The 27,120-nt window shown below is 43.6% G+C and overlaps 1 protein-coding gene across 3 annotated transcripts in view; it reads left to right on the top strand.

Moving 5' to 3' along the window:
* The window catches only part of Pex5l (peroxisomal biogenesis factor 5 like), a 74,563-nt gene extending 50,398 nt beyond the window's left edge, over positions 1–24,165 (top strand). For 2 of the 3 annotated variants that reach the window (XM_059265345.1, XM_059265343.1), the window contains exons 7-13: positions 8,951–9,070; positions 11,124–11,267; positions 12,110–12,180; positions 14,045–14,242; positions 15,343–15,508; positions 15,895–16,052; positions 17,401–18,390. In XM_059265345.1, the coding sequence (XP_059121328.1) occupies positions 8,951–9,070; positions 11,124–11,267; positions 12,110–12,180; positions 14,045–14,242; positions 15,343–15,508; positions 15,895–16,052; positions 17,401–17,605 (1,062 nt within the window). In that variant the 3' untranslated portion in view covers positions 17,606–18,390. Of the gene's footprint in view, positions 1–8,950; positions 9,071–11,123; positions 11,268–12,109; positions 12,181–14,044; positions 14,243–15,342; positions 15,509–15,894; positions 16,053–17,400; positions 18,391–23,997 lie in introns of those variants that run through there. The other variant, XR_009379786.1, reaches the window with a different exon arrangement.
* The last annotated feature ends 2,955 nt before the right edge of the window (positions 24,166–27,120 follow it).

Below are 27,120 nucleotides of genomic sequence, written 5' to 3'. Positions count from 1 at the left end.
GGTTGGTACAGATGACCCAACCCCAGCTAAGCACTCACACTGTGATGAGTTATGAATCTCTGCATTAGCTGCCTCCTACTACAAAAAAAAAAAAAAAAAAAGAGGTTTCTCCAACCAAAGTTAAGAGTAGCACAAGTGTACAGGTTTGAATATTTATAAACGTGAGTATTTAGAGGATAATTTGACAGTATAATCAAATAGCAAGTTTCCCAGTCATGGGCTTTTGACCAGGTGTGCAATACCAGGAATGAAATCCCTCCCATGGAGCAGGCTTCATGTCCAATCAGAAGCAAGTGGTGATTCCCATAGCCAACATGCCACTGTTGCACCAATGGACACATCTTGCCAGTGGGTTAGTATTGTAGCATGCATGGTCCAGCACTGGGTAAGACCACGGATGTCTTTTCTCCTCCATCAGTGTGAATAGCACCTCCTGGCATTGTGTCAGCTAGCCAGCAGCGAGAGAATTTCCTGGTCAGTTCAAGATTGATTTATATCTTTCCTGCCTCCAAGTGATGTCTTCAGCAATAGAGTCCTACCATCTTGTTATGGTCAGCAGCGAAGAGCAACAGCAATAGTCTATGCTTTTGGGGGATGCTTCTGGGGCCTCCTTGACCAATAACTCATAGGAAAGTATCCTATGCCTAACACTGAGATTTTCATGTCTTCTGGGAATATCATTGTCTACCTACACAGGGTGGATGTGTGTGTGTGTGTGTGTGTGTGTGTGTGTGTGTGTGTGTGTGTGTGTATTCGTGAACTAGTGGATTTCCATACCCTTCATATATCCTTAGCTTGGGCTAACTTACTCCCTGCCTTTCCCTCTCCCCAACCCCCCATTTCCACTTAAACCTTTAACTCAAGTGTATCCCATCTCCTTTCATGTCCCCTGGGCTCTACTGTCCCCTCTAATTGAAAGTGTCCCTTGGGTTGGAGGACCATAGGTTTTCGCATAGCCTTTCTGTGCACCCTTCTGCAACACCTCGTTTCCTATTCCCCACCTCCTCTGGCTTCCCACCTCCAGTATTCTCCCTCTCTACTCTCATTTTACCTCCATTTTGCTCTCCCCTCCTTCGGTGGCCTGTTCCTGGCTTCCACATGTACTCTAGTTTAAATCTGCAAAGCAAAGGAGTTAAAACTAGAATCCATTTATGAGAAAGAAAGAGCATTGCATACTTTTCTTTCTGAACCTATGTGGCCTCAGTCAATATGATTTTTTTCCAGTTCCATCCATTTGCCTGCAAATTTAACTATTTCATTTTTCTTTACAGCTGAGTGATATTCCATTGTGTATGTGTACCACATTTTCCCTATCCACCCATACGTTGGTTGATTCCATCTCCTAGCTTTGTGACTTGGGCTGCAGTGACATAGACATGCAAGGATCTCTATGGTAGTGTATGAAGTCCTCCGATGCCCAGGATGGATGTAGCTGGGTCATATGGTAGTTGTGTTCTCAAGTTTTTGAAGACCACCCCCTACTGATTTTCTTTATAGATGTATTAATTTGCACCCCACCAACAGTGAGTAAGGACTTAACCTTTCCCCCATATGCTCTCTAACATTTGCTGTCAGATTTCTTGCTGACAGCCATTCTGACTGGAGGGCGATGGAATGTTAAAGTGATTTTAATCTGAATTTCTCTGACAGCTAAGGATGTTGATCAGTTTTTAAACTGTTTCCAGGCCATTTACCTTTTTCTTCTTTTGGGAACCTCTTGCTCAGTCCCATACTTCATTTTAATTGGGTTGTTTGTCTTCTTTATGTTTATTTTTCAAAGTCTTTTGCTTATGCTAGACACAAATCCCTGTCTGATAGATACATAGTGTGCTTTCTATCTCCTGCTGAGGATTGCCTCTTCACCCAGCTGACAGCTTTCTTTGCTGGACAAAAGGTTTTAACTTTATGAGATCCCACGTTTTCAGTTGTTGGTCTGACTTCTTGCACCATGGGAATCCTGTTTAGAAAGTGGGTGCCTGGGAGCTGGAGAGATGGCTCAGCAGTTAAGAACTCTTGTTGCTCTTGCAGAGGACCCAAGCTCTGTTCACCCACATGATGACTCATAACCATCCCTAATTGCAGTTCCAGGGATCCAGCTCCCTGTTCTGGCTTCTGTGGGCACTGCACACACGGTGCACAGATATACATGCAGACAAAACACCCATGCACATTTAAAAAAGTCTTAGAAAAGAAAGTATGTTCTGTGCTTACACATTGAAACACATTCTCTGCTCTATGCTCTGGCAGTTCCAGAGCATCAAGTCTTATGTGAGTTGTTGATGCGTTCGAGTTGATTTTGTTCAGGGTGAGGTGTAAATCCAGCTTCATTTTCCTGCAAGTAAAAATCTAGGTCTCTCGACACCATTTGTTAAATATATTGTCTTTTCTCCAATATGTGATATTTTTGTCAAAACTCATGTAGCTATAGTTGCTTAGACTTACATCTGAACCTTCTATTCTATTCCACTGACCTATGAGTTACTTTTACGCCAGTGTCCTGCAGTTTTTAGTACTATGACTTGGTTAGTTCTTAAAAATCCAAAAAGGATAGGCAAAAATATCCTACGAAAGGTGGCGCCTAAGATAGTGTTGAATATAGAAAGCCTGCATTCCTTGTAATCCTTCTAAACAAGTGGTCCCTCTAGTGGCCAATCCCTCATGAAAAGAAGAGGAGTGAGGGAGGCTGGCTTCTCCCTGGATGCTGGAAGGTAGCTGTACTCAGAGTTCTAATGCCTCCTCTGAGCACAGCTTCACACTCCGGTCCAAGTCCATCATTTCGCTTGGCGCTCACAAATGCCCCATTGATGACTGTTCCTCCCACTTGATGGTACTAAGGACACAGAGGGTCATTTACTTGTTCAGGGTCTGCTACACTACTTACTGTAAAGTTTCACACCTAAGACAGTTAACCTGCTCTAACTTCAGATCTGCTCCTCTCAGCCACCACTCCTGAAATAAAGCAATGTCTCTGTGTATTAGCTTTGCAGGCCCTGGCCAACCACAGAAGTTACAATTTGTTGGTCACCAGAATAGTTCCTTTATCAGAGTGCTTCTCCTGCTGGAGTTATTTTAAATGTTATATTAAAAACAACAATAAAGAAAATCAAAAATGCTGAGAGAAGAAAGGCCAGAAACTGCTGAGAAATGCCAGTACACTAGACAGTAACTTTTTATGGTCTTTGTCCATTCTGCATACATAATTATATGTATTCATAAAGGCTATTTTTAAATAACTAGTTACCATTGAAAAGCTAAGTGTTATCATATGATTTGTCTTCTCAAAAACGTTCAAAGATTTATTTTCATTTCCACCTCCACATTATGTGTCCCAATTAAAGCATTTTCCAAGCGGTGTTCCAAAAACTGTGAACACACACACACACACACACACACACACACACACACACACGCCACATATATGCACACATTGATGTAAGCATGAGCACACACATGCGTAGCACACATCTGTCTTCTTACAAACCATCAACATAGGATGTCTTTGAAGAAGGAATTCAGAGGCATGAAACTGCTCCAGGGACTAGGAAAATGGCTCAGTCAGTAAAATGCCTCCCAGGCAAGCAAGAGACCCTGAGTTCCGGTCTCCAGAACAATGGGAAAGCTGCACGCCACAGCACATGCCTGTATTCCCAGTGCTGGGGAGGCAGGGGCAGGAGAATCCGTGGGGCTCCCTGACCAACGAGCCTAGTAAGCAAGTAAGGAAAACTATCCCAAAAAATAGGGGTGAAAGCAATTGAGACAGATATTGGACATCAATCAGCCTCTGCCCGCCACATGTATACACATGTATACACAAGTCCTGCACACATATACCACATCAAATAAAGAGAGGAGACTGACACACTGCGAGGTCATTGAAGAAGACATTATTGTGGAACAGACTTGAAACATTAAGGTTTCTTTAAAAATTACCACCAAATTAAAAGGTTTACTAGCAATTAAAAAAAATGGAAAATTCTGAAAACTACAAGCAAAGGTTATGGGATAAATTCCTCCTGATCTCATCCCATGAAACCACTGCTGCTGACATGCTGATCTGCAGGCGTCTTCCCTGCATCCTGCACCCCGCAGCCTGCACCCCGCAGCCCTGGGAATGTTAGACAACAACATTCGGTGTTTATGATGCTGTTCATAAACATGGTTTTAATTGCTACTTAACAGCCCATTCTGCCATAATTTTCTTAACCTTGCTCTTAGTTTTTGAATAATTAGGTGGAAAACAAAGATTTAAATGGAAAGAAGTATCTAGAAGAGGAACAGGCATTTACAGGAAATTAAAACACCAAGCAACGTATAGCATAGATATTTGAACTCTGAAGCTGTAAAAAGAAATTTGTTGTACTCTGTTTTTCTCAATGATATAAAAATACAATGAGAATACTTACTTTTTAATATAATATTTAGGTTATTTTGAGAATTTCATGTATGCATATAATGTTCTTGGATCATATCCACCTCCCCTTCCTCCCTGTAGCCCATCAGCCCCTCCCAACTTTGTGTACTCTTTTTTTCCCCCGCCCACTAGTTCTAGTTCATGCTGCTCATATACTGATACATCGGAGCATGGTCTACTAGGGGCCACACCCTTAAAGAATAATGACTCTCGAACCCCCATCAACGGTCCTCAGTTAGGAGCGAGGCTGGTGAGCCTCTGCCTCCGTCATGCTGGAATGCTGAGTGGCTTGATCTTGTGAGCTAATCACAGTTGCTATGAGTTAGTTCATGAGTGAAGCAGCCCTGTCATGTCCGGAAGACATTGTTTCACTCCAGTCTGCTCCAACTTCCATCTCTTAAAATCTTTCCTCCTCCTCCTTGCCCTTGGGGGCAAGTCTGTGATGTAGATTTCCCATTTGTGGTTGACAGCCACAAACATTCACTGACATCATTCTCATTTAGTAATCAGAACAATTCACCCAAATTTCTCTTATATCTTCATCTCGAGAGTAAGGAAGATGACATCCAGAGAGCTGAAGCACTTTGCAGTTAGTCACACATGGAGTAAGGAGTTGACCCCAGGTCTGTGATGGGAATGCTGTTTTCCTAATTACTATATATGCATATCCCAAGTTAGCTTTTGAATGTGTTCTGTTGGTATCATTAGAAGGCTGTCATTAAAATGGAAACAAATTCCAAACAATAATTCACTTCTAGTGTGTCTTAATAGCTTTTCAATTATTGTGATAAGACACTGTGACCAAGACAACTTATAGAAGAGTTTATTTGCAGTTTACAGTTTCAGAGGGTTAGAGTTCATGACCATCATGGCAGGGAGCATGGCAGCAGGCAGGCAGGCATGGTGCTGGAGCAGTAGCTGAGAGCTCACATCTTGATCCACAAACATGAGGCATAGAGAGCTAACTGGGAATGAGATGGGCTTTTTGAAACCTCAAAGCCCACCCCACCCCCAGTGACACATCTCCTCCAACAAAACCATACCTCCTAATTCTTCCACTAACTGGGAACCATTAATATGAGCCAATGGGAGCCATTCTCCTTCAAACCACTACTTGGTATAAGCGATTAACGTGTTACACACCAATTCTGAGAAATAGTCTACTAAAACCCCAGAACAGCTAAGGAAATCATCAGTAAATAAAATCCCTTGGTCATGTCTAAAATGATTACAATTCAAATATGTTGGAGGTTTTCTCAACTTCATTAAAAATGGGGTAGGGAGCTGGCACTAATTGCAGCTGCTGCAGTAAAGTCTGGGTTCTGAGACTGAGTGGAAATTGATGGCGCTAAAAGTATTCTGTAATTAAGTGAAAACTGTGCTGTGCAGCTTAATTAGTCTGCTGTGACTTAGTTTAAGTGGAAATGGTAAATCCTGCTGAATCTCATTAAATGGGAGCCCAGCAGCCCCACCTCACCTGAAGTTCTTTTCCTACGGAGGTAGAATTAACACACATACTCCTCTGGTGTGGAATGCAGGAAAGGTGACCCAGGCATACGTAGTAGGAAAGCTCTGTCTTCCATTCAGATTATACAATGCTTCCCATCCCAAGGACTCTCCAGAGGGATGTTGTGTCTGGCTTCCTCAGGATGTGAAGACACTGGTCTCTGAGACGCTGGAGTGGGGGATGGGAGCCGGCAAAACACCGTCAAGTTCCCTTGGTGGGCCCTTCCTTTCCACTGCAGGCTGATCAAACCTGCATCCTTAAGAAGATGTTCGAGAGCCGGGCGGTGGTGGTGCACACCTTTAATCTCAGCACTTAGGAGGCAGAGGCAGGTGGATCTCTGTGAGTTTGAGGCCAGCCTGGGCTACAGAGTGAGTTCCAGGAAAAGGCGTAAAGCTACGCAGATAAACCCTGTCTCGAAACCCCCCCCACACACACACACACAAAAAAAGCTGTTCAAGAAAATATCCCTCTCATATTTTCTCCAGACTTCTCAGTATTTGATAGCAATAAGGCATAAAGGGACTTAAAAGAAGAGAAAGCAATATATTTGGGGGGTTTGTTGTTTTACTGTACTGAATAGTTATAAACGCAAAACTTACCACAGAAAATTCAGGAAATACAAAGTTCGAAGCCAGAGCCCTTCCACTCCATTGGCCCCTCCGTCCCTTGGTGACATGCTAATGTGCTTCCTCATGTTACCAAGGCTGCTGCTGTCTGAGATTCTTGTGGGTGTCTACTAGAAGACACATTAAAAAGAAAATTTTCTTTTCATCCCCCACCTTAGCCTGTATACCTGATGGTCATCCCCTCTGCTTCCAATATCTCAGACATACTGTCAGCCCAGCTGCTGCTTCCGTGAAGGAAGGCCTCCGCCAGGCAGAACCCATTTCTGTGGTGGGAATGAATGTCCCAAATTGACGGAGAAGACATGAAGACCTCCTGCTTATTCAGTAGCTTGAAATAATCACATTTGCTGAACCTTATTCTCTAAATGTTTGGGTCCAAAATCAACAAGGCTGCGATGTCCATTCAGGCAACTTTGAGGAAGAGTTCTTGTGGCAAATTGGTACTGTCCAGGCTGGCCAGCAGGGTGAAAAGGAGGTCACCCTCAACCAGGGTGACAGTGTTCAGCAGGTTACCAGACTCAAGGTTCTGGAGCTGTTTGAGATGTACAGGTGAAGAGCCTGAGTCTCAACTCCAGACTGAGGGGCCCAGGGAACACCTCCAACTGCCTCTTCCATCTTGTCTAAAAAGAAAAATGATTCCCAAGCACCTGGAAAGTGACATAGCTGGGACACGAAGTCTGGATGGCTAACCCAGTGCCGGGGACAAGGATCTTCCCACAGCTGACAGCCACAGGTCCCCAAGTGATCCCCAGAAGTTCAGCTTTATTTCCCTACCAGTGGAAACCAGGGTTCCAGCTAGTGCACCCCTCCTCCCTTACTCATGATTCTGAGGTGAAATCAGTGTGCCAGGAAATTGCCAGAAGGTGTACCCCAGCATCTGACAAGCCCAAACCCACAATCCCTCCATCTTTCTCTACCCCTGAGAAGTACCACCCTCGCTTAAATGGCTTTTAAGTCCTTTGAGAGATTCACTCCTTTCTCCTTGCTCTGGCCACCTAAAGTACTCTCTTCAGGCTTAATACCATTGAAGCCAGCCAGGGGCAGCTCTGGCAGAGAGTTCTGCCTTAGGAGCTCACACTGCCTTTCATGAAGTAAGAGGGTAAACGACCAGGATTCCCTGACAGGACATGAATAGGAAAGTTAAAAAGGAAACAATACATATTGACATACAGTTACCCTGCCCCAGAAACGACGAAGATGCATAGCCAAGCATGACCACCCCCACCCTCCACCCCCACCCCTGCTGCTTTAGCACAAGGAAGCAAAGCTTGACACAGCAGATGATTCTAGGCTTGGAAGCCAAGCAGGATTGAAATCCTGTGGCTCCCTCACTGGGACAATAACTCGGGCTCACTTTCCTCCTGGCATGGTACTTAGCATAGGATGAAGTCAATTCTCCTGTTTGTGCCCAGGACCACTCAAGTCCCTGCCCAGCCAGTCCAAGGGTGCTGCTCCAATTCTTTATATTCTAGGAGCAGCTCAGGTCTGGGTCTCCCTTCTTAAAATATGTCTGCTACTCTAGTTGGTATTTGTTCGGTCATCTGTGGATTTCCTTTTCCTGCATTATGCTACCACATTTAAAACTGTCTTGAAGTGCAGAGGTACCCAACTAAGAATAGCTCAATTTAATATATTGTAACTTCACAGTGGTAGATAAGTGGCATCCACTCAGTAGAACTGGAACTTTGAGTTTGGGCCTTTACCTGGACTGTCCGTATGCAGTAGGATTCCCTCACCACACTGAGCAGCACTCCCAAGTCAAGCACACAACCGCAAGAGTTAACACCCAGTACTCTGCAGTGGACTGCCATTAAGGCACACTGTTCAGTAGGTTATCTTCAATAATGTCTGCTTATAGTATCTTCAACTTGCTGTGAATTCATTTGTTGATAACTCCATCATAAGCTCAGGTATGTATGTATGTATGTATGTATGTATGTATGTATGTATGTATGTAGTGTAAGTTTAGCTGATTCACTGGTATAAATTACGTTAGTGGTTATTTCTTTGCTCAAGAAAATCATAGCCGGGGCTGGGGATATGGTTCAGTTGTTAGAGAGCTTGTCTAGAATGTACAAAGCCCTGGGTTTGATCCCCAGCACTGCATAAACCCAGTGATCTCAGCACTCGGGAGTTGGGAGAAGGATCAAAACTTCCAAGTCATCCTCAATTACATAGCAAATGTGAGGCCAATACATGAGACATGTTTCAAAAAAAAAAAAAGTCAGGGCTGATTCTCTTTGACAACTGGGTGCCCTGCAGAAGATCGCCTGCTGCTGGGTGTCACCTACCTAAATACTCCTCCTCTTCTTCCTCCTCCTCCCCCCCCCATGTGATCTCTGAGGCAAATGTATCTCTAGGAACAAACCAGTGTGATTTTCAATCCATCTCTCTTCTTTCTCTTAGTCAGATACGGAGTTCTGGGACAAGATGCAGGCAGAATGGGAAGAAATGGCCCGGAGGAACTGGATATCTGAGAACCAAGAAGCCCAGAACCAAGTCACCATGGTCTCTGCCAGTGAGAAGGTAACTCAGTCTGCCCTCACATGCTGGTGAGTGTCTGCACACTTATCAGATTGCACGTTATGGACCAGTCAGTAAGTACTTTGTGAACAACCTAAGAATTAAAGGCAGCTTGATGTCAGTCTGACCTAGAAGAAACTGCAATCAATGAAAAACAGGTAACTCTGGCGCGTGAGGGTAGCTGGCCTGGAAATGCAGTGCCCGTGTTTATTACTGTTCCTACAGTTTGTTGCCTACTCAGAACCCCAAAACCCACAATACCTCACCACCAGTCACCTGTCCTGGTCATGTAGAAGCCAGGAAGTGATTCGGACACTTCAGGCTGCATCTCGTGGTGCTATCACACTATCAGCAAAGACTGTCAGTGCAAAGAATGCTCTTCACACAACCAGTTCAACCCCAAAAGGTTATGCAATGATACGCCATTGCTGAGAGCCCTGGGAAATAGGAAAGTGCAGTGAACCACTAGTCGGTTGCCCATTGAGTCCCAGCTGCTTTGAGATCTCCACCTTTAAAAACACTTATTGAGAAGAAGACACTAGAATTACTACAAGTATCCTGAAAGACAGAGAAATGGATGTTTCTTAAACAGAAAAACATCACACACACACACACACAAATGAACACACAAACACACATGTGTACATACAGACACATGTACATATACACACATGTTTATCGATAAAAGTTTACCTCATGGTAATATTCCATGAGGTATGGAATAAGTCTCAATAGTTCAGTCCTGGATAATGTTCATAACATTTTACTCAATACAGCAAATACTTGTGCCCCACGTACTGTGTGCACTGGGTAGAGGGGATATGATGGCCGGTCTGATTTCAGGGGATTTACATTGTCCCTCAAATGTCTCTCTTCCCAGTGGTTCCATCCCTCAAAAGGTCGGGTAATCTCGAAACAAATTTTTTAAAGTAACTACCTTTCCCACAAAGTAAATATCCAGTCTAGGTAAGGAAGGGAGGACATTATGGGTCCCCACACCCCAGGAAGGGAGGACACTGTGGGTCCCCAGACCCCAGGAAGGGAGGACACTGTGAGTCCCCACTCCCCAGGAAGGGAGGATACTGAGGGTCCCCACACCCCAGGAAGGGAGGACACTGTGGGTCCCCAGACCCTAGGAAAGGAAGACACTGAGTGTCCCCAGACCCCAGGCTATAATCCACATGCCTGAGGCCTCACTGAGCCTATCACCCTGTGCCCCAGCAGATGCCCTGGCTGTTGACACCTGTGGAAAATGAAGGCCCCCACTGACCCGTCTTTAGACCGTAGTAACATCATCTCCAGGTGTGCTTGTATCAGTCAAAGGATTTTCTGATGGATGTTCCAGTGAAGCAGCAACACACAATATTCTCTAATATTACGGGAAACAGTTTAACCCCAGAGCAGAACAACTACATACCTACTGTCTAAAAACCAGACCATGGCCTTGGTCTAAAGTGTCTCTTCTTGAACTCCAGCATCAGATTTAAAAAAAAAAAAAAAAAAAAAAAGTACAAAACAATCCTGAAGCATGAAGTTTGCACTATAGTTTTATTTAAAAAAAATAAATAAGTTTGAGACAGTGGGGTTTTTTTTGTTTATTACTATGTAGCTGTAGCCCAGACTAACCTCAAACTCAGGGTGATCCTCCTGCCTCAACCTCCGTTGTTCAGAATTCCAGGCATGAGCCATCATATCACTCTAATTGTTTTAAAATAACCAAAATGGCCATCAATACGGGCTGAGTAAATAAATTTAGCATATCCACATAAATCATTTTAGTAACATAGGATAGCCACAATCCAAAACTATGTAGGGTGTAAGTTTCAAAACTGTGTGTGAGCCTTCTCTCTAAGTTGAATATTCATAGAAAATACTAGACTCATCTAGTTTTGTGTTAAACATTTGCAAGTGAAAAATATTTATGTTCTTAAAAGATGCATTTTCAATAGGGGTACCTGTATCCCCCAATGAGGCAATAAGTTGTTCAGAGATTTACCCGATGTTAGAATGAAGGAAGACAATAATATGTTATGTTGTGACCTCTTCCGTGTCACAGGGATATTACTTTCACACTGAAAATCCCTTCAAGGACTGGCCTGGAGCATTTGAAGAAGGCTTAAAAAGGCTGAAGGAAGGGGATCTGCCTGTCACCATCCTGTTCATGGAAGCAGCAATTCTCCAGGACCCTGGAGATGCTGAGGTGGGATTCCCCTTCCCTCTGTCAGACTGCAAAAGTGTCTAAGTGTGCTAAGGGGTCAAAATGAGACAGGATGCTGCAGGATTCATCTTTACCAAGGTTTACAAAGAAGTTCCCCTGGCTTAGGCTGATCTTGTTAGAAAGCTATGCATTACCTGCTTTCTAACTGAGTTTCTAATCTTTGAGATCCAGAGCCTCCAAAGATAAAAGCTGAGGACAGGAAACACAAACAAAAATAGCCCACCTGAGCCAGGCATGGTGGTGCACACCTTTGATCTCAACACTGTGGGGCGGAGCAGAGGCAAGCAGAGCTCTGTGAGTTCAAGGCCAGCCTGGCATACATCGAGAGGTCTAGGCCAGCCAGGGCTTCATAATGAGACCATGCATCCATTAAAAAATAAATAAATAAAATAAAAGAGGAACATGAGGTTTGCCCATGGCTTCTGGGGGGAATATGGCCTTTGTCTGGGTCTCAAGTCGCACTATATTACCCTTGATTTACTCACTCAACATTTATAGAACATATACTGTGTCCTCAAAACTGCAGCATCCTGGCATAAAATGTTGAAGAGTTGGGGAAATGAGCAGGTAATTAAGAAGACACTTTTGTGGTGCATCTGCAGAGATGAGTAAATAAGCAAGGAATGGCAGTTCAGATCCCTGTAACTAAGCCTGCCCCCTACGGGTCATCACAGCTAAGCTAACTAAAATGACAAGCGGTCCCCTTCATTTTGCAATGTTAACAGTCTGTTTTGTGTTTGTTTGTTTGTTTGTCTTGATGGTTTGATTTGAGTTTCTGTTTGATTGGTTGTTTGTTTGTTTGGTTGTTTGTTTTGTTTCATTAGGCATGGCAGTTCCTTGGGATAACCCAGGCAGAGAATGAAAACGAACAAGCAGCCATTGTCGCCCTCCAGAGGTAGATAAAGCTAAGTGCAAATCTGCGGGTCTGGGGGAGAGAGGTGGAACTTGAACTTTGCCTCTGGGCTCTCCTTCCAGGTGGCCTGTGAAGAATTTGTCCAAGGCATGTGCCAGGATGCCACGTTCCACTCACACGTGGCTCTAATGGGATACTTTCCCCAAACCATAATGCTTCTCGATCTACAAACCAACCCATGTTCTCTAGAACCAAAGGAAGTCTGTGGCAAAAGCAGTCAGACTCACTGAATCGACAGACCTTTCAATGCTCTAGCCTTTTGCAACTTCCAAAAGTTTTCTTCAGGAAAAAATGTGTTCAAATCACTGACTGCAGGTGGAGATCGCTCAGGGTGGAAGGAGGTACAGAGCAGCAGTGTAGACGCTCCCACTTAACAAGAGCCCTCATTTAAACCCTTGAATAAAACAGTTTCCACCAAACATGCTTGCACTCTTCCTGCCTTTCTTGTACACACTGTTAATGTGATGCTATAGGAAGGAAGCAAATATATATCCACACATATGCTCAACATATTATATACAAATATGTGAGTAATGGATGTGTACAACTTGTGTGTATATAAATTCTAGAACTTCCAAACTTAGAATGTAAGATCCTAGGTACTTGGAGTTTGAGGCTTTATGCTCCCAGAATCCTACATCTCAAGATTTGGTTGGTATCTCATAGTGAGAGTTGATTGGGGCGTTGTTTTTTCCTTGAGAGCCACTTCCTGCAACTGAGAGACACTGGGAATTAGGGAGGGCCAAGGCCTCATAAATCATGTGCAATAGAGGCAGGATTTAACCTCCCATTCCATGATGCAAAAATCTTGCGCATTCTGAGTTCATCGTTCCTAACTCGGCATGCAAATGCACAATGGGATTATTTCTTAAGATGCCTTAGACTCAGAATCTTAGACACTTTCAGAAATCATGATTTACTTGGTTAGGACTGAGGAACGGAGCGTCATTAGCATTAGAATCTCCCAGCAGATTCTGATGCACACTCAGGGTTTGCTGCTGAGTTTCTGAGGCACTGGGAACTTGCTACTTCAAGGCCTAGGTGGATCCTACCAGTGTCTGCATCACCTGTGGGCTCATCAGACCTTCCCACATGGGGTCCCACAGCAGCCCCTGGTGCTAGAATGTGTGTAGTGTCAAGTCCCTCTGTTGCACTTCCAAGTTGAAAAAGTCCTGCTAGAGGCCCGTAGAGGGAATTCAGGGGCAGCAGCAGCCTGGGACGTGGACAAGCCTGTATTACTCGTCTAGAAACCGAGATTCCCCTCTCTTTTGTGAAACATTTTACAGCCCTCCATCTCTGCACATCAAAATTTTGTCCAAGTCCAATTTAGGGGAGTTAAGATATCACAGCCACATTTAAATAATATTCTCTCTAGAGCATATAGCAGCCACACTTTAGAAAAGTATACTAAAGTTATCAAAACCAGGTCTGGAAAAAGTGGCTGTGTTTAGCAGCACTATCTGCTCCTACAGAGGACTCTAGTTCAGCTCCCAGCACCCACATGGCAGTTCACAACCATCTGTAACTCCATTTCCAGGGGATCCAGTGCCCTCTTCTGACCTCCATGGGCACCAGGCTCAAACATGGTACGGAGATATACATGCAGGCAAAACAGTCATGCACATAAAATAAAATAAGTGTTTTAAAAAAAATAGTTACAAATCCAACTGTCATGAGGCTGCTTTAGCCTCTAAAAAAACTGTTTGATCTGGGTTCTCATTTGGAGAAATAAAATACTTTCCAGTGACTTGACATAATTTAACTTTTGTGTTTTTAATTAATAAAGGCTTCAAGACTGCCTAAAAGATATATCCACAACTGTTGATCTGTTCTGTCTTCTCTCAAGGTGCCTGGAGCTGCAGCCCAACAACTTGAAAGCTCTGATGGCCTTGGCTGTGAGTTACACCAACACCGGCCATCAGCAGGATGCCTGTGAGGCTCTGAAGAACTGGATTAAGCAGAACCCAAAGTACAAATACCTTGTAAAGAACAAGAAGGGCTCTCCGGGCCTCACTCGGCGGATGTCGAAGTCCCCAGTTGACAGGTTGTCCTCCTTCCATGTAGAATCCTTCTACTGTGACAAAATACCTGAGACACAGGCAACTCACAAAGAGGGAAGGTTTCCTTACGCCCACGTTTTTAAAGGGTTAGACAACGGTCACTTAGCCTATTGTTTTAAGGGCTGTGATGCGATGATACATCAAAGCAAAGGGACATGGTCGAGGAAGTAGCTCGCCTCATGGTGGCTGGGAAGAAAGGGGCAATGGCAAGGTTCCCCACATCTCCTCCAAGCCCTGTTCCCATGACCTAGCTTCCTTCCATCAGGCCCCCACTTTACAAAGGTTCTACCACTTCCCTATAGCACCACAGGCTGGTATTTGGGGGGACACATATCTACACCCCAGAAGCTATCTTTTAGACTTAATGACCTGCATTATGGCCATTCATAGACATTTAGCCAACTACCATATTTCAAGTCCAAGTGCTTTGGAATTAATGCCAGTACACTGAGAACTAGGGTTGCATAAACTTACATCCCTCGTTGGAGGAAATCTGAACTGAATCTCATTGAATCCTTGGCTTGAAGGATGGAACACTGGGTCAATGATGCTCTTCCATGAGGGCCTTACTTAACATGGCTTGTACATGTGTTTTGTTGTGTATATGTGACAACTGGCTGTGTTGTTTTTATAAGCCGAAGTAGTAGACCTCTCATTAAGCTAAGATATATATTCATTATTTTTTTCATTTTTATGCACATGGGCATTTTGCCTGAATGTAGATCTGTGCACCCTGTGCATGCCTGCTGCCTACACATGCCAGAAGAGGATGTTGATCCCCTGGAACTGGAGTCACTGACCATTGTTAGCCACCATGTAGATGCTAGGAATCAAACCCAAGTCTTCCACAAGAGCAACAAGCGCTCTTAGGCACTGAGCTATTGCCCCAGCCCCTAAACTGTTTTAAGGAAAACTTTTCAATCTGGGGCAAGAGGGATGGCTTAGCAGTAAAGAGACTGTGCTTCTCTTCCAAAGGACCCGAGTTTAGTTCCCAAGAACCGTATCAAACACTAAGCCACCACCGGTAGCTCTGACTCCAAGTGATCCAACTTCCTGGGCACTGAATCAGATTCTTCCTTCATAGCTCTGTCCTGGAAGGAGTGAAGGAATTATACCTGGAAGCTGCCCACCAAAATGGTGATATGATAGACCCAGACCTGCAGACGGGCCTTGGAGTTCTATTCCACCTGAGCGGGGAGTTCAACAGAGCAATTGATGCATTTAATGCTGCCTTAACTGTTCGGCCAGAGGTAAGGAGTCCCAGCACAGCAGAACTGGGTTAACTTGGTGTTGTAACAAACAAGTTTTCATGGCAATCCTCTGTACATTCGTTCTGCATTTTATCTCTGCCGCTGGTGATTTCAAGTACAGATAATACACCACCGCAGCTGTCCATACCAAAATGCCTAAAATGGAAATGTTAATTACAAGACATTAGATGACCACTGCTCTTTAAGGGAAGAAAGTCCTTTTCACCAAGTTAACCAGGGAGAATTTTTAATAATTCACCTCATTACAGACCCTGTTTTGAGTGCTGAATAAGCCTTCAGCCAGCTTGCTTCACCTGTAAAGGGAAGAGGGGGGAGCACTCCCATGGTGCTCCTGTGTATTAAATGGCTCTGGTCTTTGTCATAAGGATTACTCATTGTGGAACCGGCTTGGGGCCACGCTGGCAAATGGTGACCGCAGTGAGGAAGCTGTGGAGGCCTACACGAGAGCACTGGAGATCCAGCCAGGCTTCATCCGGTCCAGATACAACCTGGGGATTAGCTGCATCAACCTGGGTGCCTACAGGTAAAGTATGCCTGGGTTCAAACCAGTCACTTGGGGGCCCAACACCCATGTGAGTCTATATGAATCATTACAGTCCAACCTTTAATTTTCCCATTGAAGAAAAAAAGAACCTTGGAGAGGGACAAAGCGAGGGGTACTTGATAAAACAGCCTTGGGAGGTCCAGAGCCAGCGTTTGGCAAAGCCAAGCCAAGAATACAGTTCTTATAAACCTGATGTACAGATAGAATTAATTAGGGAAGAAAAAAAGAAAATATGGTGGATTTATTGTTTAAAATACAATAAAGTTGGGGGGAAGAAATTAAATGATGCATTATTACTTAAAATGCCCTGGCACAGTTATGGTCCCAAAAAAACTACAAAGTCATTGATCATCCTGGAGCTCAGCTATTCCCACCCAACCCCTGCAAATACTGAAAAAGCCAAAGCCTTTAGCTCATGTGAGTTTTATCCATCAATACTTGTGGTATCAGAAACTAGAACATTTTATGAGATTCACTGAAAAGTAATAAAACATTACATACCAACAGAAATGACATGCTTTACAAGAAAATGATCACTTTCCAAAACCAAGCTGTACCAAGAAAGAAGAGTGGCGTGCACTGGACAATTCCTTTAATAGCTTGCTTCGTAGAACCAGTTTCTTTGTGCCTCTGTATTCTGTCTGTTGGGCTACCTCATGTGTCATCCCCAGGCATGAGCAGGTGAGGTGAGCAGATGAGGAGGTGAAAGTGAAAAGGGTCACATGCCATCTCAGTTTCTTAATGAAAATCATTTGCCCTCACAAGCCCCAGGCTCCCCAGGTGACACAGGGAGAACTATTGATCTTAACTGCAAGAGCTTTTGCATAATTGACTCCAGGGCACTTCACGAATCCCTATTGTTCACTTAGGGACTGAACCTCTGCAAAGAAATTTGCCTAAGGCTAAACAGCTAGGACTGAAGGCCAGGCTGTCTAATAATGAAACGTAATTCCTCATTTCTGTCCCCACCAGGCAAATCTAGACCACCTTGCTTTTGAGGCGAGCCATTTTCTCCCCTTAAATATGGGTGGCATGGATCACTTGTGCACACAGATAATGTCTCCAGGCCATTCCTTGAGCAGGGATTTAGCAGTGGCTGTATTAGGCTCCCACCTCTATGCTCCAAAAGTAAAACTGGCTTTCCTGTTCGATATCTGGCCCACTCTACTGAACAATAGCTGTTCCCAGGAGATTAGCTAGAGAACCCGAAAGGCATCCCTGGGGAGCCCACCGACCTGGGGCATCACAGAGAAGCAACTGACTGTTCTTTTAGTATGCTGACTCTGGAGTTCACTACATCTTAAAATGTGCCTTTCTCCCTTTCCAGAGAAGCGGTCAGCAATTTTCTCACTGCCCTCAGTTTGCAAAGAAAGAGCCGGAACCAGCAGCAAGTCCCTCACCCTGCCATCTCGGGGAACATCTGGGCTGCCCTCAGAATTGCACTGTCGCTGATGGACCAGCCAGAACTCTTCCAGGCAGCCAACCTTGGTGACTTGGACGTCCTCCTAAGAGCTTTCAACTTGGATCCTTAAAGGAAAAGAAAGAAGTACAGAATAATCCCTCATCTGTTATTGTAATAAAAAGGGAAAAAACTATTTTATTATGAATTTCAAAAAAAAAAAGATTTTTTTTAAAGGATAAAGCAAAGAGTCAAAAGGCCATGGCCATATAACCCAAGGGAATTGATTACTATAGACAATACCTGGCCTCTGTTCAGATCCAAAGCACAAAGCAAGATCAGGTTCAAGAGAAGAACTAAGATTCTCAAGACAAACCAAGAGAAGGTAACTGTGTATACTCTTCCAGGTTACAAGTGGACTTTGAATTAGTCTGTCCCCTGTCACAGCTGCTAGCACATCTGAAGAGCTGTTCATGGGACATAGCAAGACAGTTTATCTGCGGTCAGTGAACTCAGGCTGTCTGTCTGTCTACTGAACATAGTTTGGGCCGTTGGCGCATGCACACACACACAACCTGACTAAAGGCAGGCATCGCTTCCCCCTCCTGTTTTAACTTTTACTGTAAGCCTTTGTTTCCAGAGAGAGAGCTTTGCTGGCAAAAGCAGTTTTTGCACTAGATGTTTTTGCTGTTCCCAATGAAATCCTGTCTAGGATTGTACATAAGCACTTTATTAGCATATTTATGCCTTGCTGGGCTTCAGGTTTGCTGCTCCAGTCCCTAACTTGGGGGGCAGGGGCTGGAAGATTTGAGACAGATTTGTTAGCTCAATGGACCAAATAAAAAATTCTGAGAAGAGTTTTTCTTAGCTTAGGGTTTTGAAGGCGCATTGGCATAGAATGTAAATATGTTAAACCCAGTTTTCTTTGTGTGCTTTCTGGGATTCTGTGGCTCTCAGTGGGAAGCGAGATTCTGACTCTGCATTCTCCCTGCAGAAGGAAGTTGGGCGATTCTGCAATTTCTAATGAGTTTGTGTTAACTTGTTTTCATATCCTGTTCTCTGGCTTTCTAACTGCCCTGCACAATGATACTCCTTTTAAACTGTTACTATTTTAAATGATATTTCCTAAGTGTGATAAATACATTTTTCCTAACGTTAGTGTGTTTCCTCAGTTCCATAATAGCCCACACTGTCCACCTCCTCCAGTGGTGAAGGACAGAAGGTCACGTTTGTGACTGAGCTGCACTGAGTGGCAGAGTTCTCCTCAGAGAGGCACCTTGAGCTCTAATATAAACACTCAGCAAGAACCAGGTCTTTTCCATTGGCAGAGACATCTTAATTGTTGACCTTCCACATATTTCTTCAGATTTTTTGTGGGTGTTTGGGGCTTGGTAGTTATTTCAAAAAATGCATCTATAAACAATTAGAAAATTATTGGCAGAACACTAACCAAAATACCATGCTGCTCAGCTCTAATTCTAGTAAATTCTCTGTTCTTCTTCACCTTGTACCCTTCCTGCCTTCAGAATCTTCCTGAAAGTAGTTAGGTCCCAACTTTTTCATGTTCTTGGCTTACTAACAGTTCCCTCCACTAACAATTGTAGTTACCAAAAACCATATTTTGGGTCCAAGCAGATTAATTGACTATGGAATTATCTATTCCTGATTGAAAATGTGGCCAGAGGCTGACCGAATCCCTCCATCGCTATGGAGTCCCCTGGATTATGAGAGGGACCCGTAGTTCACAAGTGACCCCAAGTCCTTGAGGCTTATCTATCGCACGAGCTTTCTGACTTATAAGGACAAGGTGATGAGGCCACTGCGGTGGCGTCAGGCTTCGCTGCTCATTGTCAATGTTCCCTGTGATGGGACGGTGGTGCATTCATTCCTGGGCACAGTAACAACTCACACTACCCTTTAATGGCTGAGCCAGCTCTCTGTCCCTGGTCCATGCTTTCTATTAGTCTCAGCAGCAAAGCAAAGCTCAAATAGATTTTGAAGAGCAGATTTTCTAGACCAGTGGTTCTCAACTTGTGGGTCGCGACTCCTTTGGCAAACTTCTATCTCCAAAAATATTTACATTATGATTCATAACAGTAGCAAAATTACAGTCATGAAGTAGCAATGAGAATAATTTTATGGTTGGGGACTACCACAGCATGAGGAACTGCATTAAAGGGTTACAGCATCAGGAAGGTTGAGAACCACTGCTCTAGACGGTTAGAAACAGACTGGGAAGACCTCTTCAGGACAGACCAGGCCATGGCATTGCCTGCTTGAACGTTGCTGACAGTGCAGTGACCATTCCTTCCTTCCTTCTTCCTGACTCCAGTGTCACCTGCTGGCCACCTGATTTGAATCAATCAGAGATCTTCCCAAGCCTGGAAACAAAGGGTTCAAAGAAACCTTCATGGCCATTCTGTTCATCATGCGCTGCCAGGCCCTCAGCAGCACCAGATCTTTCCAGGATAATGACCCACCACACCCTCAGCCCTGTCGCCATTTCACGCAGGAGCTCAGTCTCAGCCTGACTAGGACAAACGTGGGAAGTTTCATTTCATTTGATTGTTGCTAAGTGGTGTCACATATTGTGGCCCAAGTTTATTTTACCGGAATACCAAGTAGCTTCAAACTCTTAGGGGACAGTTGGCAGTTTTCCACTTCACCATTATGTAGATTTTGTAGGACATTTAGTGGAACTTTCTCTACTCCCTCAGTTCTGTCCATCACAATTAAGATTTTTCATAGGCTGCCACTTATCGGGAAGTTCAAAATTATTGCCTAAGAAGGAAAGAGTTGGAATTTTCAATGTTATCATAATGATAGTAAGTAAAAACCAATAACTAAAAAGTAAAACTTTGAATATATAGAGCCATAGCAGACATTAAGCAGTGAGAATTTAGTGTCTTTCTCATGGCATCTGCATCTTTTTGTTGTATGCTTTTTAAATGCAGAACTGTTGGGGGCTTTTTATCTTCATGGCAAGAAATTGCCTTTTCTCTTTTGGTTTGAAAGACTAGGGCATTCTTCTAAGGCCCTCAGGAAAATCCTAAGGATGGGACTCAATCATACAATGGCCACTCAGTAGCTCCCAGGGACTGATTTTGCCAGTAAATTGGATGAAAATGCAGAGAAAACCATTAATCACTGCTGAATTTCAAAATGTTACAAGTTTTGATAGAACATCTGTATGCAAAGAAGAGGCAGAATAAAGAGAGCCTGGGATGTAGCTCAGTGAGTACAGCACACCCCAGAACCACATAAACCAACCATGGCAGTATACAGCTGTAATCCCAGCACTTGGGAAATGGAAGCAGGAAGATCAGGAGTTTAAGGTCATCCTGGGCTCTAGATGAAGAGGAAAGGACCTTCTAACCAAGTCAGTCCCAGTGATTCTTCATTCTCTGCGCTTCATCCTGACATCCCTCCCTCCAACCCACCAGAAACTTTAATAACTAACAATGAAGTGCACTTCCTCAGCCAGTCTGATGTCTGCCAGAATACGGTAGGAACGTCCAGAATACACTCATTCTCAGATGTACATGCCGTTTTTATTTATATTGAGAGGTCATGCTGACTCTTAGATCAATATCCAAATTCTTTTTTAGATAAATGCTCTGGCATATTCTTGCCACGTGGGCAAGGCTTGACTACAATTGTAGCTCATCTCACAGTTCCAAACCTCTCACTATAAAGTTTACCTGTGCACTCCTGGCGGGACCAGAGGAAAGAGGATGTCACTGTGTGTCCTCTGAACTGCTTCCACAAGGTTGATTGCACTTACCTTACTGTTGTGACGGTGGTAGTGATTTTTTTTCCTATCCTGACATGCTTCTAGAAGCAGTCTAGAAAGCAGGTATTTGGAAGGTTTAATTCATGTGCCATCTTTCTGAGACCTCTTGTTTTGAAAAAGAAGACACAGGCAACACCCATGACTTCAACCTTGTAACATAGCTTCAAACTGGTTCCCTATGCAAATGTTTCTGCACAATGCCCTTCTCATTTCACTATTTATAGGACTGGCTGAATTATGCTGTTTTGAACTAAGAAGTAGATACATATATTTTTAAAGAGTGTTCATAGACCAACTCTGGCATAAAGTTTGTAAAAAGGCAATTTTTAAAAAGCAAAAACATATAACCTCAGGTACAAAACTATTGCATGCATCAGTACTTAAAATCTGCCTATGACTATTAACCAAAGCATGCAAGATACTTTCACTGAATGTAAACTGGCCCACTTACCCCATGCATGACTGGTGTCATAGGCTAGCTTGTGTTTCCACTCTTCTCAACAAGCAAGCATTCCCTAATGTTCCAGTATTTTCTATTGCTTTGCCCATCTCATCCTATAGACTGTTGTCCTGCTATCACATTGGCATTGACCGATACTCACAGGTTGATTCATACATTGTGACTGCCAGTCTCAGGCCAGTCTTCTGAGGGACCCAGGTACAGACATGGGTCCTTTGAAACCCACATGAAGCTTGATAGGGCTAAAACTGTGACAAGGCCATACAGTAGTCTTTGCACAAGAAGCTTTGAACTCTAAATTCTTAAAAATGTAATTCAAGTTTTCTTTTCAGAAAGTTTAGGAAAACAGTAGAAAACGCTGGAATTCTAAATTATGTGGGGAGGTTAGAGTGATGTCATACACACAGAGATTGACCTGAGGCAAAGTGGATGTGGGGCCTTAGTTCCCCATCGGGATAGTATGTCACAGAGTAGAGTGTATGTAGGTTACTGTTCTATTTGCAAAGTCAAGGTCCCTCTCCCTTCAGAAACTAGATTTGATCAACCTGACCAAAAACACTCCAATTCAGGGGTAGGAGATGGTTTTATGGCCAATGTCTTCTGTCTTCTCCTAAAACCCCAGTCTTATGAAAAGGCCAGGAAAGGAGAGATTATAGCTCAGTTCAGGGGCTGGGGCTGGGGACATAGCTGCATTGGTACAGTGCTTGCTTCCCATGCACAAAGCTCCGGGTTTGATCCTGCAAAGCATTCAACTGGGCATGGTGGCACACATCTGTAATCCTAGCAAGGAAGGTCAGGAATTCAAGGTCATCCTTGGCCATACAGAGTTCAAGACCATCCTGTGCTATGTAAGACACTGTCTCAAAAAAAATTAAAAAGACCTTTATTTAGGTCATATGTGAAAAACAACTTTTTTACCCTTTCATGACATGACATGCCCTCCCACACACAAGCCCAGAGTCTAAACTACTCTTCCCTGACACAGAAAAAGACCATAGTGTGGAGACAGTAGAAACTTAAGAGGAACTCAAAGTGTGAGGCTTGATAGTTTCTTACACTGCACATAGCTGCTGAAATTGCTACAGAAATACCAAATAAAATGCTCTGGAGACTAGTGCCCCAGCCTCAGGACCTCCTGAGCTATAGAAAGGGTAGCTGAGTATCCCTCAGCAAGACATAGGGACAGTCCCAGAAAAACTTCACTGAAAATGATAATAAGGTGAAAAACACAAGGAAGCCACTGGTGGCTTAACTGTACAATGTGCATCTTTGAAGTTGGCTTTGGTTTGTCTTTGAATTGATGGGAGAGGGAAATGACTTGCACACAGTGAGTAAACTAGATATCTGTCATCCTCACTGAGACACATGACATTCTCTCATAGGGATTCCAAAAGGATTGCGCCATGTGATCAGGGAAAGGACATCACAAGCCCAATTTATCAGTCTTTCTTTTCCCCACACAGCATCTGACCCAAGTCCTCCTCAACTTTCATTACCCAAATTTGTTTACATCAGTTGAAAATAACTGATTAGGGGTTGGGGATTTAGCTCAGTGGTAGAGCGCTTGCCTAGCAAGCGCAAGGCCCTGGGTTCGGTCCTCAGCTCTGGAAAAAAAAAAAAAAAAAAAAAAAAAAGAAAATAACTGATTAATTCAGTAAACTTTTTACAACCTATAAGAAGCATTTATTAACTATTTAGAAACATTTCTATCTATTTTGTATATCTATGAATCCTGCATATTTAGTCTAACCTAAAATTGTGTTTTAAGGAAAGTGCCACGAGGCTTCCTTATTGTGCTCAATAGCTTTAAAATCTGGGATTTCATGAGATTTCAAGCTGATGTAGGTAACAGAAAAACTTAACTTTAAATGTTTACACTGAATTTCTAAACTAATACCAACCCCTAATTAAGTGATCTATAGTCAATTAATGGCAATGGGGATTTGAATATTATTGGCATTCTATGAGATACTGTTTCTGTGGCCTAGTGAATAACACGCAGCCTACTCTGCCACGTAGTAAGCCTTTGTCATAGTCTTTCTCTGCATTGCCTTTTGAAATAAAACTACTATAAAAATAATCACTTATCCTACAGATGTGTTAATTCACTCTGATGACTTATAATTTGCAAAATACCAAGCTTGAGGTAGTGTGTTTATACTTTATTAAAGGCACGCCTTCCTTTTTCACATTATTAACCTGTATTTACATTTATGCAGTTTTAAACTATGTTTCCAAATAAACTTTGTCTGTGGCTTCATGGTCTTTTCAGGACTCTCTCAAGATGAGATTTGGGGTCAGAACCACTTACAGCCAAGTAGAAACCAGTTACTACCGCTTTAAGAGAAGTCCTTCCATTGAGTATCACTACATACAATTTTGCATGAGTTATCTGGAAAGCAGGAATGCATTTGTAGATGAACAACAAACCCTGAAAACTGTTTCCTTTGTTAATTTTTTAAGACTAAAATATTAACTTAAAACTGAAATTTGTGATCTTTTTAAAATAAAAGCATTAAAATATGTGTCACTTCAGGGTCTTTCTTAGAGGGATCAGTCAGACACTAAATAATTTGAACACTGACTGCGTACAGGCTCCATTCGAGTGTAAGACACATCTAGTCAATAACAGTCAGAAGGCGCGTGCACCAAGTGGGAGGCGTTATGAGGACTTAGGTCCTCGTTTCCAGGTAGTCAGAAAATAGGGGACATGTGGGCTGTGATTCAAACCAAGAACCAGCAAAATGGAGTGGGAGACAACATTCCTGGAAGAATCAACAACTAGTCACCAAGGTGCGAATGCCCTTGGTGTGAGTCATGAAAGGAGACCAAGGCACCAGGGAGACCTCCTCAGAGCAGGGCAAAAGGCAGAGATCCCCACCAGCCCTAAAGTCTGTTTCCCAAACAAAGTCATCCTGGCCTGATGAGGTTGAGAGTGAAGGGGCTGCAGGGGACCAGGACTGGAGCTCAGGCCTCCTCCTCACTCCTCCTCCTTGACCTCAGGGGGCACTTGGCCTTGATGTCTTCCATCCTTTCCTCCAAAAAGTCAGGTTGTATATTTTCACTCCCTGCTTCACTGATGGATGATACAGCACACTAATGTGGGAAAGCAGAGCTTTATAACCACCTCACATTAACTTGGGGCTTTTTAAAAAGTCTCCTACCTCCACTTTCTAAAACATCAAATATTATTCCAGAAAGAGCTGCGTCTCTCCATGAGTATGTAACACCAGCCAAAGGTGTAAGGCATTCTTTATGACTTTGTTTATGTGTGGACGTGTTCCTATGTGTACATATGGAGGGGGGATGCATGTACATGTAGAGGTCATAGGTCAACCTTGGGTGTCTTTGTCTCCACGATTTTAAAGTTTGTTTATGTGTGTTTGACACCTGTGTGTGTGTGTGTGGGGGGGGTGACAGGTCAGTCTGAGGTTCCCTGGCACAGGTTCTGGGAACTGAACTCCCAGTTTTCTAGAAGAGCAGTATTCTTAACTTGAGCTATCCCTGCAGCCCCATCCACCTTGTTTTTTTGAGTCAGGGTCTCTCACTTAGCCTGGAGCTCCCAATTCAGGAAACTAGCTGGCCAAAGAGCTCCAGGGTTCCTCATGACACTGCCTCCCAGCACTAGGATTGCAGGTGAGTAAAGTCACACCCAGCTTTTTATGGAGGTGCTGGGAATCTGAACTTAGGTCCTCATGCTTGTGTGGAGAGCACTTTCGTGACTGAGACATCACCTCAGCCTCCCTAAACTATGCAGAAAGCACTTACCAGTTTGTATTTTTATATTACTATTATTATTATTTATTACTAACTTTACATTCCACAAAAATACTGCTTCCTGGCTAGTTTTGTTTTAGAGCAGTTTGGGTTTGGTTTCTGTTTTGTTCTCAATGCTGAGGATTCGACCGGGAGCTTTGCACATGCTAGACAAGCTCTTCACTATTGAATACTTTAACCCCTGGTACTCACATAGCCATGCATCTTGATTTGGGGAAATGATGGCTAATTCTAGTGTTGTTCTTTGTAGAACTAAACTATTAACCCACAGTAGGCTGCAAATTTGAATGTACTCACTTGAGCTTAGATGGGTATAGACAGCCTCCTTCAGTCCAGCCTGCTGACCTGGCCGGGCCAGATCCCAGCAGGTACTTCTCCTCTGCCATTTACCCCAAGGGACACCATGTCCCCCACTGTTAATTTTACCCACCCCATAGCTGATTGTTGCAAATGAAAGAGGAGCAAACGGTGGCCGAGTCAGCGAAGGTCCCCTGGATTCAAAGCTAACAAAAATGCAAAGCTGACCTTCAGACCCACCAAACCTGACCCAGGAAAAAGGAGGCTTCAGAAAAACAGTCAAGGTAATAACTAAAATCTGCTTTGGATTTTAACTTGAAATTCAAAATCAACTAGATAGTATGATGCACGCCCCTCATCTCAACACCTGGGAGGCTGGGGCAGGACTGTGGGTTCAAGGCCAGTCTGGGCCTCATAGCTAGATCCCGTGTCAAAAAAAAAAAGTGAAGGCAGTATAACTACAACTGTCACCTCATTGATTGACAGGGCTGACCCCTGATCCGGCCGGGCAGTGGTGTCTCCTTCCTCCCTCACTACATCATGTGTGTCCCTCCAAAAGCTGCACACTCAACCTCCCCCAAATAGAGAAATATCACTTTTGGCCAAGGGTATACAAGTCCCTGCATTCCCCTGCTGGATCCAAACGAGCTCTCAAAACAAAAAAAGAGAGAGAGAGTATAGAATCTTCTTGGCTTAATATATATTTACAAAGTCTGACCCCATAAAAATGAAAATGTCTACAAAAGAAAATGTCTAATGGCAAAGGTCTGGAACTAATGACTCTGTCCTGATAAAATTTACAGAATTAATACCAATTAAACTAATTTCATTCAAATAGAAAAAAATGGCAATTTTAAGTTAGTTTAACTACATAAACATTTCACACTTTCTCTCTCTTCAGATAGCCGAGGCTTCCCCAGCCACTCTGTCTCACTCTGGGCTATGGGCTTGTGGTTAGCTTCTATCTCAGAGCAAGGTAAAGCTGGGGAGAGAGGGAGCCACCTGCCAGTGCTGGCCCCACCTCCCTCCCATGTCCCCTTTCGATGACTCATCAACACCAGCCCCCACTCTGGCACAAGACTCCATCTCGCTCACCTGCTCCAGCACATGGGACCGGCAACCTTTCCATCCACCGTTTCTCCATCAGCCTCAAAAGCCAGTTTGCTGTTTGCCCACCTCCTTTCTCACATTTGAAAACTAACACCCCACCTATCAGCCACCACCCACTTCTCTCCTTAGAGCAAAAATTCTGAAGTTTCCTGTGTTTAAAATCTGCAATTCCTCCCGTCTCTCCTCTGTCCTTGCTCTCATATCATCCAGC

This window comes from Peromyscus eremicus, chromosome 6 (assembly GCF_949786415.1).
Source record: "Peromyscus eremicus chromosome 6, PerEre_H2_v1, whole genome shotgun sequence".
In the NCBI taxonomy this organism is placed as follows: Eukaryota; Metazoa; Chordata; class Mammalia; order Rodentia; family Cricetidae; genus Peromyscus; species Peromyscus eremicus.
Note: the sequence above shows the minus strand (reverse complement) of the source record. Positions and strands in the feature narration are given on the sequence as shown.